The 18,066-nt window shown below is 42.5% G+C and overlaps 1 protein-coding gene and 1 long non-coding RNA gene across 5 annotated transcripts; both read right to left on the bottom strand.

Annotated features, from left to right (window-relative positions):
* Positions 1 to 1,896: 1,896 nt before the first annotated feature.
* Positions 1,897 to 6,377, bottom strand: LOC309364248. Its single transcript, XR_014165779.1, has 2 exons — positions 5,424 to 6,377; positions 1,897 to 3,289 (listed from the first exon to the last, which is right to left on the bottom strand). It is a non-coding gene; the product is annotated as an uncharacterized lncRNA (long non-coding RNA).
* Positions 6,378 to 6,476: 99 nt separating this feature from the next.
* On the bottom strand, positions 6,477 to 17,958 carry MFAP3 (microfibril associated protein 3). Of its 4 annotated transcripts, none has more exons than XM_081901091.1 (3): positions 17,834 to 17,958; positions 11,282 to 11,699; positions 6,477 to 7,302 (listed from the first exon to the last, which is right to left on the bottom strand). In XM_081901091.1, the coding sequence occupies exons 2-3, from the start codon at positions 11,562 to 11,564 to the stop codon at positions 6,530 to 6,532; spliced, it is 1,056 nt and encodes a 351-aa protein (XP_081757217.1). In that variant the 5' UTR covers positions 11,565 to 11,699; positions 17,834 to 17,958; the 3' UTR covers positions 6,477 to 6,529. The 4 variants fall into 4 exon arrangements, with proteins under 4 accessions (XP_081757217.1, XP_081757219.1, XP_081757220.1 ...); XM_081901093.1 differs by lacking the exon at positions 17,834 to 17,958 and adding an exon at positions 17,684 to 17,799; XM_081901094.1 differs by lacking the exon at positions 17,834 to 17,958 and adding an exon at positions 17,508 to 17,613.
* Between the last annotated feature and the right edge of the window lie 108 nt (positions 17,959 to 18,066).

Here is an 18,066-nt window from a genome sequence, read left to right as displayed (position 1 = left end):
GGATCCCTTTATGGGATTTATAATTGGGAAGTCTGGAATAGTAATTCAAGGGTTCTATGCCCCTCTACCAACCCCTTATTGATTAATCAATTATAATTTCCTCCTTTTCCTCCAAAGAGTTCTGGCTGGTGTAAATGATCTGTTTTCTCCCTTCCCTCCAGATTAGCCCCACAATAACCCTATAATGTAGTTTAGGTTGAAGGAGAGTGACGACCACCCAGTGAACATCGCATTTAATTTTTTAAGCAGAGCAGCTCTGGGGGAAGAATAGTTTTACTCTGTTCTACAACTGGCTGGATCATTCCCTACTTAATTGTGAGGCTCTCAGCTTTCAGTGAAGTACATTTTTGCCCTCCTGTTTTTACAGAATGGTTTAAAAATATGTCCATAGTTCAGCTACAAATGCACGGATTATAATCCATTACAAATTCAAAATAGGTCAGCAAACCTCAAGCTATGCACAGGACCCAAACCAGAACCTTTTGGACATGTGAGAGCTTTGAATATCAGCACACCCCACCAAGCGAACACTGTGCAAGTCACCTAGCTTTCCGCGTCTCCTTCGTGTTCAAAGCAACAGCTGCCTCTAGTGTTAAATGCCTATAGCTACAGTTTGAAAAGATTGATGTCTCTGGCCTTAGAGAAGCTGAATGGAAGATCAACAGGCATTTTGCTAGCACTTATGATACATAAATTACCCATATGGTTTGATGTAGCATCCAACAGGCAAATTACAAAAGAAGTTTAAAAACAGCAGGTACACATGGAGATTATAATGTACAAAGAAGATATTTTCTTAATATGTGAGTGCATTTGCTTCTTCATTGCTCTGAGGTAATATATGCCTACTACAGTTTTTCTTGCCATTTTGTTATCAGGTGTGACTCATGAATCCTTTCCCTGGTTTAAATACTATTATTACTGTCATTTTCAAACATTTTCTTGTGCCCCTGCTGTGTAAAAGGCTCTTACACAAACCAATTAAACTCACTGCCCAGGTTTTTAATATACAAGGTCCATTCTGTGGGCTCAGCTGACATCTGGATCTCCCCTCTTACACTCCACTGATGACCGAATACTTTTAAAGGAAAAGGAGATAGTTGGTTTCAACACTAGGTCTCGAAGTCATTATGTGAGCAATTTGACTTCTGCTACTGCAATGGAACTCAACTCATCTGCTCACACACAAATACAGTCAAACCTCGGTTCTCGAACGGCTCTGTTTTCGAACGTTTCGGCTCCCGAATGCCTAAAACCCAGAAGTATAATCTAAAAGATCATACACTGCATTATGAACACTAACCAAATAAAACATATTCTCCCATTTTCTCCTTAAGGAGTTATTTTTTCCTTGGAGAAATAGGTTTCAGTTGGGTTGTGACAGTTATGGTCTAACCTGTGGCCTACTCACAGGGCAACATTTGAGATTCTGCCAGGCTAAATATCCTGTGCTTATCAAGTTGTAATTGTTCCATCACTTGTATAATAGATTTGCTGAAGGTTAATTACACATTTCCCTTTTTAAAAATCCATTGTTCTGAACAGAATTGAATTTTATGAAAACTAAATAAAGAACTTATGTAAACTCAGCAAAGGAAAAGAGCATTTTGTTGCTAGGGATATTAGTTGTAATACAGTTATTTCACAACAACAGTTCTCCAGACCTGGCATGAATTATTTTAGATGGTCACAGGACCATCAACACAACAAGCCAAATATTTTATTATATGGCCTGACACTCAAATACTCTAGCAAACTTTATTTGATTGTATGATAGGTTTGCTGCAAGGTTTATTGCAATTAGCGAAAGCCAGCTCTCCAAACCCTATATTGGACAGTTCATTTTTCTGTCATTTTCTGGCAGGAAGACATGCAAAAATCAGAAAAAACAGCCCAAACTTTTAATAATGGATTTTATTCTGGGGGGAAACCCACCACCTTTTATATGAAAGTATGAAATCCTGTGCGGTTACAGAAAATTGACACTGCCCCCTCCAGAATGCAAATTACTACAATATTGTTTTAAATACTATTTCAGTTAAAAGTAGATCGTTATGATTGCCACAAAATTCAGAGGCTAAGGAAACAAGACAATACAACCTCATGATTGACAAGAGACATTAGTTTTAAGTCAAGCATTGGTATAATTTATACTCAGTGAGCCAGTGGGCATTCTGCAAGTGACATTTCATCTGCAAGTGACTCTTGCCATTTGTTGGCCATCTGAGTATTCTTACATCAATTTTTAGTTAGCTGCATCAAACAAATGCAAACACAATCAATCTTCTCCATATAAATTAACAATATCACATCAACATTTTGTAAAACTTATCCACGCTCAACAACAAATTCATCATGCATCCAGTTTTAATACTTTTCTTTTTACTTAGTCTTGAAAATATACTGTATGTTTCAGTTGCGCCTTCGTTGCACAGGCGGGGTCCTATGCCTGTGTCATAAATGCAAATTATTTACAGAAGAGTCTAGAGAAAATAAACCTCACAGTTTCTATCCTGGAACAGAACAAATATGGACTGTCTACCAGCAATGAGAGTGCGGGTTGGAGATCATGTTCTAGGTTTTAGAGGAACTGCTTTCCCCATTGCCCACTCCTTACTCCTAGTAGACGATATCAGTTCAAAATATTTCAACGGTATACCTGAATGTACATTATATTTTCATACACAGAAATTGAACAACCATAATAAGTATTATTGTCTTGCACAGATCTTATACCCAGGTTCCAGTGTCATATGATTATTTGGAATTTTCCAGCGACTTTTCTATGGAAACATCAAACATTGCTATATTGTATCTGCTGGGTTGGAAGCCCCGAATTTGCTAGTTGTGCCTCTGTATTATACGTAGAACATCATGTTCTGCAGATTCACAAGGACAATTACGATAATCTGACTTGATTATTAGGCCTACAAATCCATTCAGCAATTACTGTGTTGCCACTGTTGCCATGTAAGTGTTGCAGTGCTAACTGGGCACAGTGGAATCCATAGCCTGTAGAATTTACTGCTGTAAACTGTAACTGTAGGAATAAATTGGTGGGATTCAAAACATTTAATTGCTTGTTTCCAGAGTTAGAAGAGCCTATGCTTCTGGAAAGTATTAAACACCATCTCCTCTCAGTGCAAAACAGTGAACTGTGTGCTTCAACATTCAAGGATGGGGCTGCTGATAAACGCTTACTGTGAAAAATCAGGATTGCGGTATTCAGCAAGAGGCAGGGGTCGCATTCTAATTCCTTCCTGCAGACTTTCTTCATCTAACAGACACACTGAAAATAAATTGACCTGTTCTTATGATCTAGGACAGAGCGGAATCCCAGAGGAATACATTTATCAGCCAAGCCTGCCAAAGTAATTTCACTCATTGCTGCCAGATTAGCTTACGTAAGTGAAGCTATTATGCACCAGTCCACAGTTTCTATCTTTAGGATAGAGTCAGGTAGCACAGGAAACATTGTGGAAAGCCCAGAGGAGTCAACAGATAAATACTGCAGCCTTATTTACATGTAGGACAGGTATGTCCAACAGGCCGATTGCGAGCTACTGGTCAATCGTGGGGCGTCCTTGGTCGATCACGTGTTCCCTGCCCTCCCCTCCAAAAAAAAGCTCAACAACTTTGGTCTCAATCCAATGGGTAGATCACTGACAGTTTTTTTATAGTGGGAGTAGATCACAGTCTCTTGGGAGTTGGACATGCCTGATGTAGGACACAGCTGTGTTTCCTTGAAGGAGGGTATATGTTTTTAGCCCTGCACCCCCGTGCTGTCACACCTCCTTCCTCAAATAACCAAGTTGCCCACTACTGAACAGAAACTCTAACATGTGACCTCCTGCTTGTCTGCAATTGTTTGAGGAAGGAGGCATGATATGGGCGGGCAGGACAAAAAGCACAGCCCTGCTACATGTAAACACAACTATACCCTACATGCAAGTAATGAATGAACAGGGCCTGGGTGGAGTGTAGATGTGGTAGCTCCTGACCCAGAGATCCTACCTGTTATTTGCATTCCCAAGCAGGTGTCCAGCTTATGCTTCACAGCAAGCAGCAGTCAAGTGGAGAAGAATGGGCTACATGAGCATGAAGCAAGGGCCAGAAGCAAGCAACTTAATTTGAAGAGCACCTTTGGAGGTTAGGGGAAACTCAGATATATTCCACTGCCGAGTTAATGTCTGCACCATCTCTATTTTGCTTTAGGAACTTTTGTCAGAAGAAATTCAAGCAAAATTCTAACAGGTAAATATCATTTACTCGTTTTATGAGTTACATAGCGAGCATTACTGCCAATGACCCTCATTTCCTAGGTAGCATTACTGTTGTTGTTTGCCACCCACTTCTAGTGCTATAGATCCGCTAAATCCGCCTGAAAATTGTGTTTATTCCCCTTCAGCGACTGCTAGTTCAAATGAGATTCTATGAATAAAACAGCAGAAGAAGAGCTGTAGGAAATTAATGGGAACCCCCATTGCCAATTGTTAAAATGATATGACATTATGTTTTAAGTTGTGAAAAAAATGTAGACAAGCTTTGTATACGTTAAAACAAAACTGAATATAAGATGCAATTAAAGTGACACACTCTTAAAGTATATAAAAAAAACAAGCACCAAATAGCAAAAGCTAGAATCTGCCTTGACTGGAGCTTAATGAGCAGCTAGCAGAGGCACATTCCTATCACAAAACTGGGTCTGCACAGCTATGGCCACATGAAAGACAAAAAAGAACATGGGCCAAGTAGGAAGCCAACCAGCTATATTATTCAGAGTACAGAAGGATGCCAAAAGTTAATTTTATCATCCTCCAATTATTCATTCGATTTTCCAGCTTTACATGGTATAACACGGCCCAATTCATGACATGGGGAAATGGCCACTGGAAACATTTATAGTGGCTATTAACAAATCAACCTGTCATGCAGCAATAATTTGCTGGTTAAATATCAGTCTACTTATGCCACACAATGTGGTGGTAGAAAGGACTGCACCACCTTAGATCATGTGAAACATTTGGAAGATTCCTGTATAGCAAACAAAAAACAAAATGGCCAATAAGAAGTGAGGCCACAACCTCTTTTTCTGATTTTTTTTTTTATGTGTGTGTGAGAATTCAAATGTAGTATCCCCTATCTGAAGTGGTACAGTCCATTGTATCACCTGCTGCACATGCAGAGGTAGCTAAGCATCAGCACAGGAGAGAAGTCACTCAATGTGTTAACCATTTACCCTTTTGTTGCATTCATCAGATTTTACTAAAGTGCCAAAGAATGTTATACAGCATATGTTCATGCAAAAGCCAGCCACAACCTCCTCATCCACCTGCACAGCTCCTCTACCCCAATCATTCTGCACCCATGGCTGCTTTTCATCAAACACAAATGTACATTAGTAGACAAACACGGCTACCTACCTGAATCATTAGGAGAGTGTTAGGCACGTCCATTGGGTGATGACTAGTTCCAAAGACTCTGGCCACACATTTGCCTCTTATAAATATTGTTCAGAAACAACTGCCTGAGAAACCAAAGAGGTTTTATTTCCCTTTTTAATGGGAGAGTTTATTGCAAACTCTTCAACATGATCATAACTGTTTAAGTTGTCATTGCTTTCCTCGTAGCAATACTGATGGCACTAGAACACATTGGAATTTCAGCAGTGTCAGAGAAGAAAGAATACTTGAAGTGCTGACATCTGGAGCTTTACTAAAACAAAAACAAAAACCCAAACAGACAGGGCCTTTTTTGAACTACTTGGCAAGCAGCACATTTAAAACAACCAAATTACCACTTCTTGGCTGCTATGAGAAATTCAGATGCCAAAATTTGCATTTGGTTTCCATTTTCTAGTTCAAGTATTGCATGTGATTGCAATGTAAGCAAACATGAACAACATGACAAACTGGCAGCTCTGGTAATTTCACAGCTTACTGACATAAGGCTGGACTCAGGCTAACTTAAGTGTCACTGATTGCAATAGATCTACTCTAAACATGAGTCAGTCCGGATCCAACTCTTCATTTTAAAAGTGTAATAATCCCATACTATTACTATAAGAAATGCTAAAATGTATGTTTCTTACAAACTCAAGATAAGCTTGATCAGATATTATAAATTCAGACAAGCAAGACAAGCACTGTTCTAGTGAACTATGCCATCACACACTATGAAATCATCACTGGACATATTCAGGAATTCAAACCTCCCTGTAAGAAAGGCAAAAACAATTTATGTCAATGTATCCTTGCTCTTTTGTTGATGTTAACTGGAGATCCCCAAAACTGGGAGAAAGGTATCCCCTCTGTAAAATGCCCCCAGCAGCATTCCTACCAAGGAGAATGTTTAAAAAACATGATTTAAGCTGTTTTCCTAATCCAAATCCATACTTTTGCTAAATGTTCAGCACCTTATAGCCACTGGAGTTTTTAAAAAGAGATAAGGTTTTTGTGCATTTGTGACTCCAGCTGTTGTTTTTTTTTTTTGGCTTCCCCTTTTTTCTTGAAGTTTCCAGATGAAGCTTTCATACATCTGCCTTTGCTGCTGTACTGGCTTCAGCATCTGCATCATCTTCAGAAGGTATGGAGGGAACACTGTCGTTGGAAACAGTGTCAATGCTTTGTGCTTCTGACTGAAGGTGGATGGATACCTCAACAGCTATTTCTTTACCATGGTCATTTACAGAACCATCATCTGAGTCTGCTGTCGGTGAATTACTGCGCTTAATTTCTGGGTTTAAGGGATAGAGTCCATCTTGGACACCAAGGGCTTGTTTGACTCCATCTCCAACTTCATCAGGGTCATCGACTCTCACTGCTTCAAATATCTCTTCCATAAAGGCCCTACAGTTAAGGATGAGCGGCGGAAGAGGGATACTTCTGGCTAACTCTTCAATGTATCGAGCAAATTCCATAGTCTTAAACTGGGTGACTTTGGCCAGTTCCAGCGTTTTGGCAGAGGTAATGATTGGAATGCGTTTGGCAATTTCAAAGGCCTTCTGTAGTTTCTCAGCCCCTTCAGTCCTGAAGAATTCATTGATGGCCTTCTCTGTCTTGCGGAGATGGCTGCTCATCATGCACAGACGTGTTATATTTAAGATCAGGGTGATAGTAAAGGCAACCAGGCAGACAATCATGTAGTAAATGCCCATGTCCCCAGATGTGGAGACCACCCTGAGGGTGACTGAGTAATGGAAAGAGCCATTTTGGGTAGTGACAACACAACTGTATCGCCCCCGGTCACCAAAGGTTACACTTGTGATATTAAGGGTACTGTTAGAGATCAGCCATCTTCCATCTAAAACACAAATACAAAAAAGATTTCAACATTGGAGTTACAGATCATACTTGCATCTTTTCTGATATATATATATATATATATATATATGCTTTCGTAGATTTTCACGGGTACAGGAATGCAGGTTTTGGTGTCCTCGGGTGTCTTCCCGTGTAAAAGTTGGGGTGTCTAGGCGACGTTTCGACGAGGTCTCACTCGTCATCTTCAGGCTGGTGCTTTCGGCTTCTTGTTACTGGAACAGAGCAGGATCTCAGTGTTTGAGTTCCTATAAATACTGTTGAGGGGGTGTGGTGTATAGCCTCCAATGTTCTGGGCAGAGAGGAAGTTCCCAGGCTAGTGTGCCTTTTCTTCTTTTGTTCCTTAATTACTTGAGGGATATCTTGAGTGATTTCTTGAGTGATATCCTGAGTACCACTTAGGTGGGTCATTAGGTGTGGATTAGTTGCTAAAGTCTTTGTGTCTTGACCTCTTGAACTTTGTGAAGAGTTTTTCTGAGAAGATGGCTGTACTGCACTTAGTTGTGCTCTGGCTTGGCTTCGTGTATAGGGGCGAGCTGTGGTTTTGTGGCCTGTGTCAGCCAGATCTGTGTAGGGATTGCAGGGGGGTGCAGCATCCAGAGGTGCCACCATGGTTTGGCTACTGGATGGTGTCTGTAATTTATCTGTGGAGAGGGTCTGGGTTTGGGTCTGGTGTGGTTGATTGGTGATGGCGTTCTGTGTGCCTCTGGATCTGGTGTCAGTTTTTGTGGGGAGGGTTAATTTCCAGATGTCTGGCAAGCGGGATGTGTCGTCACGCTTGTTCATGTTGTGAGGGTGTTTCTCTATCTCGATGGCTTCCATGATTATTCTCTTGTGGTGATGTTCCATGTTAAAGAGCAATTTGGAATCTGCAAAATTAATTTCGTGTCCTGTTTCTTTCATGTGTTGGAAAAGAGAGGAAGTTTTTTCTTCTTTTTTGACGGCATTCTTGTGTTCTGCGATACGTGCATTTATTCGTCTGTTTGTTTGTCCAATGTACGTGGCTGGGCAGACTTTGCAGGGTATTTCATAGACCCCTTGGTTTTCCAACTGGATTTTATCCTTGGGGTTTCTGAGGATATTGGCTATTTTTTGGTTGGTGCAAAAGGCTGTTTTGATATTGTGTTTATGGAGGATTTTGCTAATTTTATCTGTAGTGCCCTTGATATAAGGAAGGAGGGCCATGCCATTGTTTTCTTCTGTGTCTTGGTTTTTGGGGGGTGTTTCTTTTTGGATTAGCTTCGTAACCCTGTTTTGCTGGTATCCATTGGCAATTAACACATTTGAGAGATTCTGTAACTCAGTTGTCAAGTGGTCTTTGTCAGCCAGGCGTTTGGTTCTGGAGATGAGAGTCTTGGCTACGGAGTTTATTTGTGCAGGGTGGTGGTGTGATTGTGCATGTAAGTAGCGGTTGGTGTGTGTTTTTTTCCGGTAGATAGTGTGTCCTAGGGAGCCATCAGGTTTTTTGTAGATTAGGACGTCAAGGAAGGGAAGTTGGTTGTTGGCTTCTATTTCCATAGTGAATTGTATTTTGGGGTGTAGGCTGTTGAGATGTGTGAGGAAGCTATCCAGTTTTTCCTTCCCGTGTGGCCAAATTACAAAGGTGTCGTCAACATATCTGAGCCAAAGTTTGGGTTTGTGTTCTGACTTGTCTAAAGCATTGGTTTCAAAGTGTTCCATGTACAGGTTTGCGATGACCGGTGAGAGGGGTGATCCCATAGGTGCTCCTTCTATCTGTTTGTATCTTTGTCCATTGTGGATGAAGTACGTGTTGGTTAGGCAGTGGTTGGTCAGGTCCAAGATGTATTCGGGGGGATTGTATTTGTTTTGAATGGCTGTCAAGGCTTCATTAATGGGCACTTGTGTGAAGAGAGATACAACATCGAAGCTCCAGAGGCACACAGAACGCCATCACCAATCAACCACACCAGACCCAAACCCAGACCCTCTCCACAGATAAATTACAGACACCATCCAGTAGCCAAACCATGGTGGCACCTCCGGATGCTGCACCCCCCTGCAATCCCTACACAGATCTGGCTGACACAGGCCACAAAACCACAGCTCGCCCCTATACACGAAGCCAAGCCAGAGCACAACTAAGTGCAGTACAGCCATCTTCTCAGAAAAACTCTTCACAAAGTTCAAGAGGTCAAGACACAAAGACTTTAGCAACTAATCCACACCTAATGACCCACCTAAGTGGTACTCAGGATATCACTCAAGAAATCACTCAAGATATCCCTCAAGTAATTAAGGAACAAAAGAAGAAAAGGCACACTAGCCTGGGAACTTCCTCTCTGCCCAGAACATTGGAGGCTATACACCACACCCCCTCAACAGTATTTATAGGAACTCAAACACTGAGATCCTGCTCTGTTCCAGTAACAAGAAGCCGAAAGCACCAGCCTGAAGATGACGAGTGAGACCTCGTCGAAACGTCGCCTAGACACCCCAACTTTTACACGGGAAGACACCCGAGGACACCAAAACCTGCATATATATATATATATATATATATATATATATATATATATATATATGCATGCCCCGTGAATTGTATTACCAAACCAGCAACACTGAATTTGGAATATGGATAACAACATATGTCCGGTCATTTGCCAACCTACTAGTCAAGCAGGGTTGAATATCTTTACCTAGCCAAGAAAATATTCATCTCATGTACTTGATCTAGGTCACTGGTCTTCAACTGTTGTGTTGAGACCCACTTCTGGGTCACTGCCTGATATAAGGTGGGTCACACAACAGCACTCCCAACATACAAATATATGGTAAAAAGGAAGAAATAGATCTACAAATGCATGTTTGGGTTAGAGCTGGGCCCTGGGTCTGATTTGGGCAGTTGTTTACATTATAATGTTGCTATCCATTTGCAAAGGCACTCATCCCTACAGGGTGGCCCTTCCCACCAACCCCAATACTACTTGTGAAAATTATATTGTTAAACTGCAAATGTTTCTATTACCAAATGTAGCAAGATCCACTGGATTGGGACAGCAGGCAAATGTGTACTTAAAAGCATGGTGGGCTGTAAAAGCTGGACACTTGGACAAAATATGTGTACAGTGCTATCTCACTTTTTCATGCAATGTTTTCTGCTTTCCCAATACCCTATTCTGGCAACAACAGCAAAAAGGTTTTTTTTTTTTTTTTTTAAAAAAAGGTAAATGTATTGCTGGATTGGACAGAGCCCAGTGCCATGATGGGGATGCAAACCACTCCCTTCCCCAGTTACCAGACTGATCATTTGATGACTGCATAACAGACAATAATCCCTTCTCCCCAGCTGATCTGCATGGCTCAGCTGAGGTGACTGTCTGCCCATATGAGATGGTCACATCTTCTGCTGGCATGCAGCCCCTAGAGCAGTGGTTCTCAACCTGTGGGTTCCCAGATGTTGTTGGACTACAACTCCCATCATCCCTGAGCTCTGGCCTTGCTAGCTATGGGAGTTGTAGTTCAAGATCATCTGGGGACCCACAGGTTGAGAAAGGCTGCCCTAGAGGGTTGAGTCACCAAAAATTATTGCTGCACTGTCGTCCCCCAATCTAAATGTAAATCTGGGTTTGATGAGGTGAGCATTCTCCCCTGATAAAAACCATGCAATCAGCACATGGATTAAAATATCAAGTAGCTATACTCCTAAAGCAACTAATTCGGAATGAAAACTACTAACTGCTAGAATATTATGTAATAGTACCTAGATTGCAAGTTGTGTAAATTATAGCCCATTTAGCTTCAGCCAAAATCCAGTACTTTAATTTAAAATAGACTTGTATTGTGTTTTAATGTAGGTATGTTTGGGCAGAGAGGTGACGAACCTAGGAAGAGTGGCTTTCCCTTCAACGTCTTCTTAAAAGTGTGACATACAAGAGAACTTCTGTGATCAATACAGCACACCTGGTACATTGTGTAAAGCAAGTCAAACAGTTGTCTCTTACCCTCTCCATCTTGCTTCAGTAGATGCCCTTTTGAGTTGAACCAAAGGATGCTGTTATGCTGACTGATGTTCAGCTTACATTCAATGAAAGCACCGTTACCTTCTTTCACTATGATATCTTGAGGTACTGCCGATTTTGTGAAGGCTTGTAGGGTGGGAAGAAATGATGCATCGAGAGGAAGAAACCTTGACCCAGTAGCAGCTGTCAGGTTGGAGGCCACATTTTCTAGTGCAGAAACACTAGAACTGAGAATCAAAGTCAATAGGCAGCAGCTGAGCTTCATGAAAGCTTGAAGTATAAAGCACGCTGCAAAAAGTTAAGCGGTCTGTATTGCACCAGTCACCATGGAAGATATTGATGGATTCATCAACTTTGAAAGGGCTTTGGGTTTTTCTTTACAAGTAAATGAACAATCCAACTGAAATGTAAAAAAACAAAAAACAAAAAATGCAAGTCAGGATTCTTAACAACGCAAAGCTTTTTGGCTTTCAAACTCAAATAATTAACAATACAATTCCAGAATGAAATGGCATATAATAGGGAAGGCGAACCCACAGACCAGATTCAGCTTGCCAAGCCACTTACAGTGGCTTCCTTGTCCTCTGTCAAAATCTGCCTCTTCTTATCTTGGAAAAGTGCCTTTCCCCCCTTAAGCAGAAGAAAAAGGCTTCAGAAATAGAAAGGAACACTTACCAGTATTTTCCTTCCCGTATCAGTGCTGGGTAAGAAAGAGGGGAACTACTCCCAGCCCACTGATGTGATGAGAAGGAAACCACCCGATCCTCTGCTGACTGGCAGAAGAGTGTGCAGGGGGTGGGTTGTTTGAATATGTCTGCATGTCTGCCTGCCTATCAAAATGTGTGGTAAGTGTGCACATGCAATTGAGTATGCACTGGTGACTTTAGCCATGCCAGCTGCTGGTATGCAGTCCCCAGAGAGCTGTCAACCATCAAAGCAGCCCAAAGGTTAGCCACCCCTAGTATAAAATGTTAGTTGTCTAGAGCTGAAAGGAGCTTAAGGTAAATAGGCACAAATAGCAACTTTCCAGAAAAGGAATAGGATGTAAAAACTAACCATTCTTTCCTTTGGTAGGCTCAAATTATAAACAGAAACAAAATTAAAAGGTCCACTGCGTACAAAATTCAAGGTTTTGTTCACCCTTGGATTGAAACTGAAAAAGGCAAACCAACCAAAGGAGCAGCTGCCAAGAAGCACAGCTTCTTTACCTGCAGAAGGTTGATCACCAAGTAGGGCTGGGAGAGGCCAGAAACCCTGGAAAGCCATTGCCAGTCAGTATAGACAATACTCTCTAAACTTGAACCCTTAATGCATTTCTATTCTTATCCTAGCTGCTTCCTTCCTAACCACCTCTTTTTGCAATGCTATCTAACTTCCCAGTAATTCAGGGTACAAAACAGGGCAGCTCACAATGCTACTAAATGGCAGCGTTCTCATCAATATCTTCAAAGTGCTCTAAAAACCCAGAGTGAACTAATTCCATCCTGAAATATATGCATCTAAACTACAGCAATATAAATTTAATGAGATTTGGTTCCACTATTCTGCTAGTGCAGAGCTCTCTGTTCTGCACACCAAACAGGTGGGTGGGCAGAAGCGGTATCAGTTCCAAGCAGGGGTGCTACTGAGATGACTTGGGAGCTGTTGGATCTCAAGTACAGATGTACCTTGGAAGTTGAAAGGAATCCATTCTGGGAGTCAGTTTGACTTCCAAGGCATGGCTTCCGACTGGCTGCAGGAGTGTCCTACAGCCAATCAGAAGCCACAGAAGCTGTGCTAGACTTTTGGCTTCCGAAAATCATTCAGAAACTGGAACAATCACTTCCGGTTTTCGACTGTTCAAGAGCCAAAACGTTCAAGTTTACAGGTGTTTGGATTCTGAGGCTCCACTGTAATACCAACTGCCATCATATAACAGCATTGACTCAGATTGGGGTGATGGCTGCAGACTCACAGCTTTGTACCTACCTGCTTTATGCCACAGCTAGGACATGCAGTAGGACTGTGATGGCCCTGCCACTTTGTTATGCCTGACCAGGCACCACCTAGGGCTTGGATAGCATCCTGAGGCTGTTATTTGCAACTGGGAAAAATCCAGTTACATTGTCCTTCAAAGACCTGAGATAACTATCAGCAGTAATTGCATATGCTTTCTACTACATTGTACATTGTTTGCATAATGCACAGCAGCAGTTGTGATGGGTCATTGGATTTTGCCATTAAATCCTTCAGTGTTTGATTTATTAAACTGTTTATCCCATTTTCTTTTATGCAAACCCATTACTGTTAAGCAAAGATCTTCTGCTGCAGGGTTTTTTTTTTCTTTTGAGGAAAAGAGTTTACATTTTTATGACAGAGCCATCATATTTATATAAAACAGCTTCTGTGGCTGATAAACCACCAGGAAGAAAAGACCATATAATGTCCTAAATTTTTCAAGAAAAGCATAGCCATGCATATCATAAAGTAGCTGTTATGAATGAACATTAACACAGGTTCAACATGCTCCATCTGAGCCACAGATGCACTAAACCTGAAGACAGATTCAGTCCAGAGTATACGTACTGAGAAGCAGAACAGATGTCTTTCATTTTATCTGCACACATAAAAACTAACATATGCTCAATTTTATGCAGTGTACAATCATCAGGACTCTCAGAGAACAGAAGGAAGCCTATGCTCCTGTTTCTGCAGCACTTTAAAAATATCTACAATATTGCTGCCTAAATAGTTAGTGGAAAAGCAAAAAGTTTAGACTATGGCCCCAAGAGGACAAAAAACAAATATTTCCTATGTTTACTGGATGGTGACATTTTATCGAATTGCAGTTATCCTTCCAAAGATTCTCACTTTTATCAACTTCAGCAACTCCAGTACTCACAGAACTATTTCAAGAGCAAGAATTTCACTTAAACACGGAGATCACTGCAAAAGCAAAGGATCTTACAGATATTTGAGTTACCATGTTTCAACCCACCCTGCTTTAAGAGCCCTTAAGAATCACTCGCCACATTTGCTAGTTTACAACGTTTCTTTTTGAAAACGAAAATGTCAAAACTGATATATCACAGAGAGTCGGGTGCTGCTTCATTCTACTGCAGTGATCCGGAGAGACAATATTTACAAAGGTGAAACTAGGGGAAAGAGCATACCCATACTTTTGGAATTTATATTTCCTTTTTTTTTAAGACGCTGGCACACCAAATTTCCAAGGTGTTTTAAAGCTGAGAGTAGATTCTTCAGGAGTAGCTCCTGAAACAGCCCAATGTTACGCAGAATTGTGCTTACATATGTACAGAATCAGGCTTGAACTCCGAGAAACATTTTAGGTATACATATGAAGGACTGAGAGGGACACAGGTGGTGTTATGGTCTAAACCACAGAGCCTAGGGCTTGCAGATCAGAAGGTTGGCGGTTGTTCTTCAGTCCCAGCTCCTGCCCACCTAGTTATTTAGAAGAGGGTAAGGCTCCTCTCTGAGGGACATGGGTGGCACTGTGGGTTAAACCACAGAGCCTAGGACTTGCCGATCAGAAGGTTGGCGGTTCGAATCCCCATGAAGGGGTGAGCTCCTGTTGCTCAGTCCCAGCTCCTGCCCACCTAGGAGTTCGAAAGCACGTCAAAGTGCAAGTAGATAAATAGGTACCGCTCCAGTGGGAAGGTAAACGGTGTTTCCGTGTGCTGCTCTGGTTCGCCAGAAGCAGCTTAGTCATGCTGGCCACATGACCTGGAAAGCTGTCTGTGGACAAAACGCCGGCTCCCTCAGCAAATAAAGTGAGATGAGCGCCACAACCGCAGAGTCGTCCATGACTGGACTTAACAGTCAGGGGTACCTTTACCTTTATGAAGGACTGACAGTGTTCAACTTTAGACTTTGCAGCTTTTTGAGTGTTTCCAAGACTCCAAGTGACAGGGGCAAGCTGTTTATTTAACTTCTAAGACTAATTTAATGAATTTAAGTGATCACCACACTGATATTATTTATTAGAAAAAATATATATTTTCTAGTTCTACATAATATGGAGGATAGTCCCTGCAATTAAAGCAAAAAAGGGAATCTTGCTAGACTACAATCCCCACCATTCCAAACTACTGGTTATTTGTTACCGATGGGAGTTGGAGTCCAACAACATTTGGAGTAGATTTTCCCACCCCTGCTTTAAAGGCCTAGACAAACAGTCCCAAATACTACTCCCCACCATTGTGCAGAAAACTATCCTAATAAACTCTCTACCTAAAATATGCTGTTGATCCTACATACCTGTAATTTTTTTCAACCATATTAGACATTTTTAAATGCAATGCTTATATCTAAGCACTTCAATCTGTTTACACATGCCTGACACAGATGCAGATTACACCACAGGAATATGATGCTGAGAAGATGGAATAACACAAAGAAAAACACTGAAGATTGATTCCAGTTTATCTGTTTGTTGAGCATTCATCCTGGTTTGCACACTTTGCAGGAGTGGAGGGTGTGTGTGTTATAAAACACTGGTTTTTATTGGGCATTCTTTCTGGTTTGTTTCGTGGTCCCCGAGAGGGGGCAATGACAAGATATTATTATTATTATTATTTCTGGGGAGATTACACAACAACGCATCAAGCAATGGTTACCCCAGACTTTCCATCTTCCTATCAATCAGCTCAAACTGTCTTGTCCTGGTGAGCAACCTGGCTGCTGAAGTTTCCAAACCATCTTCAGAGGCAGCCCTATGTATAACATGTGGCAGTAATCTAACCTAGAGGTTACCAGAGAATAGAAACAGAAGTTAAGCTACCCTTGTCTAGATGCAGTGCAGCTTGCCCACCAGCTGAAGCTGATGGAAGGTAATCCAGGTCAGAAGCCACTTGAGCCAGAAGTAAACTTTAGTTTATGGTTGCCATCAATCTGATTTTAATTAATTTTTATAATGTTTTTAGAATGTTGCACTATTTTAGTGTTGTTAGCCGCCCTGAGCCCGGCTTCGGCTGGGGAGGGCAGGATATAAATAAAATAAAATTAATTATTATTATTATTATTATTATTATTATTACCCCTGAGCTATGTACCTGCTCCTTCAGAGGGAGTGTAATTCCACCAAGAGCAGGCAACCTCCTATGCATATGATCTAGGGAACCACCCTCTAACAATGTCTCACTCTTATCTGGATTGAGCTTCAGTTTGTTGGCTTTCTCCAATCCATTACCAAGGCAAGACAACAGTTCAGCACATCCTGCAAATTGTCATCATGGCAGCAATGAAGTCCGGAGCCATCCCAGAGCCAATCGCCTTGGCATGGATGTTGAAGTCCACCAGAACCAGCAGTCTGGGGGTCCTCAACACTGCCTTCAAAACCAGCTCCATCACCTCAGGCAAGCAGAGTGCTGGGTAGGGAGACAGGCAGCAAACCAGCAGAATTCCTAATCTGTCCCAATTGTCCAGTGCCAGAAACACACACTCTAGATCCCCACACAACTGGACAGAGAACCTGGAGACAGAGATGGAGACTGCAACAACTCCCCACCCCTAAGTCTGCTCTGCCCTGATGCTGCCAGAGTACCCAGGTGGGCACAGCTGGGTAAGACCAACTCCACCTTGTTCGCCCACCCAGGGTTCAGTGTTACAGACCAGATAGGCCTCCTCATTTGTAACCAGATCATTTCACGGATTGCATTTAGCTTTCCTTTTAAAAAGGAAGTCCAATACGACTAGCAATACAAACTCTATTTATGGTAGGCACTTGGATTATCAAACAGTCACTTTTTCACTGGTCCAACCAGTAAAATTGTGTTCAGCGGAAAAACCAACACTGGAGCCTGAAAAACTAGTAATGCTTCCTCTCCACCATATATGCCAGGCTCTGCTCTTGGATCACAAGTTTCCACTAACTCCACCCCAAACTACCAGATCTGAACCTGCTCCCCCCCCCCCCAACTTGTCTCTGTCCTAACCCATTAGGGAACCATAAGGGTCTGCCTTAACCTCCCAGGTACTGTTCTGACTTACCCGCTTTCTACTGTATCCATGTCACCTCCAAGCCTGTGCAGGCTTTATCTGCTAGCCCTGCTAAGGGAGTAAACACATGTGTGCTATTATTAACACGTATAAATTGCCTGTGGGGTTTTTCCCCCTCCTGAGCAGCAAGGTCTGCAACCTAATAGGAAGAGGGAAAGGGGGGAAAGGAATAGGGATGGACGATGAAAACAAGCACTGTAGAACCTACATCCTCACTAGCTCATGACTCGGGGCCGGTTTGGTCTCTCTTTTGCCCTGCGAGAGGGGAGGCCCAAGTTCCCAGGAGCTGGTGGCGGCAGTGCACGCTTCCTTTCAACTCTGCATGCATGCATGCATGCATATACATGTATACACACGATTTATAGGTATGCGCGAATGCACCACCCTGTGAGCATTGCACAGCTCCCAGCAGCTCACCCCCGAGGCCAACGCCCGCGACGTCATAAATGCGCCCACTAAAACCCCGGCGCGTCGCTCCGGGTTCTACGACACTGCCTAGAACTCCGAGCGGGAGCGGCGCCCGTGACGAGTTACCTTGGCAACGCCCTGTCATCCCTCGCTCGGCCCGCTCAGTCCGCCTCCCGGTCCCCTCCTCTGACGGGCCCCCGCGCACAGCTCCAACCGGGACTCCGGACCTTCCGCCTTCCCTTCCTCTCAGCTGCCTCTTCTGCTCCTGCGCGAGGTCCGCCGAGGGAACGGGAAGAGCGACGCGACTTCCGCCCGTCGGGCGTGTTTTTTCCTGGAATGATTCGCCTCTCCCACCCCCA

Source organism: Podarcis melisellensis (genome assembly GCF_964234715.1).
Source record: "Podarcis melisellensis genome assembly, chromosome: 2".
NCBI lineage: Eukaryota > Metazoa > Chordata > Lepidosauria > Squamata > Lacertidae > Podarcis > Podarcis melisellensis.
The sequence above is the reverse complement of the archived record's forward strand: the minus strand, read 5'-3'. Positions and strand labels throughout refer to the sequence as shown.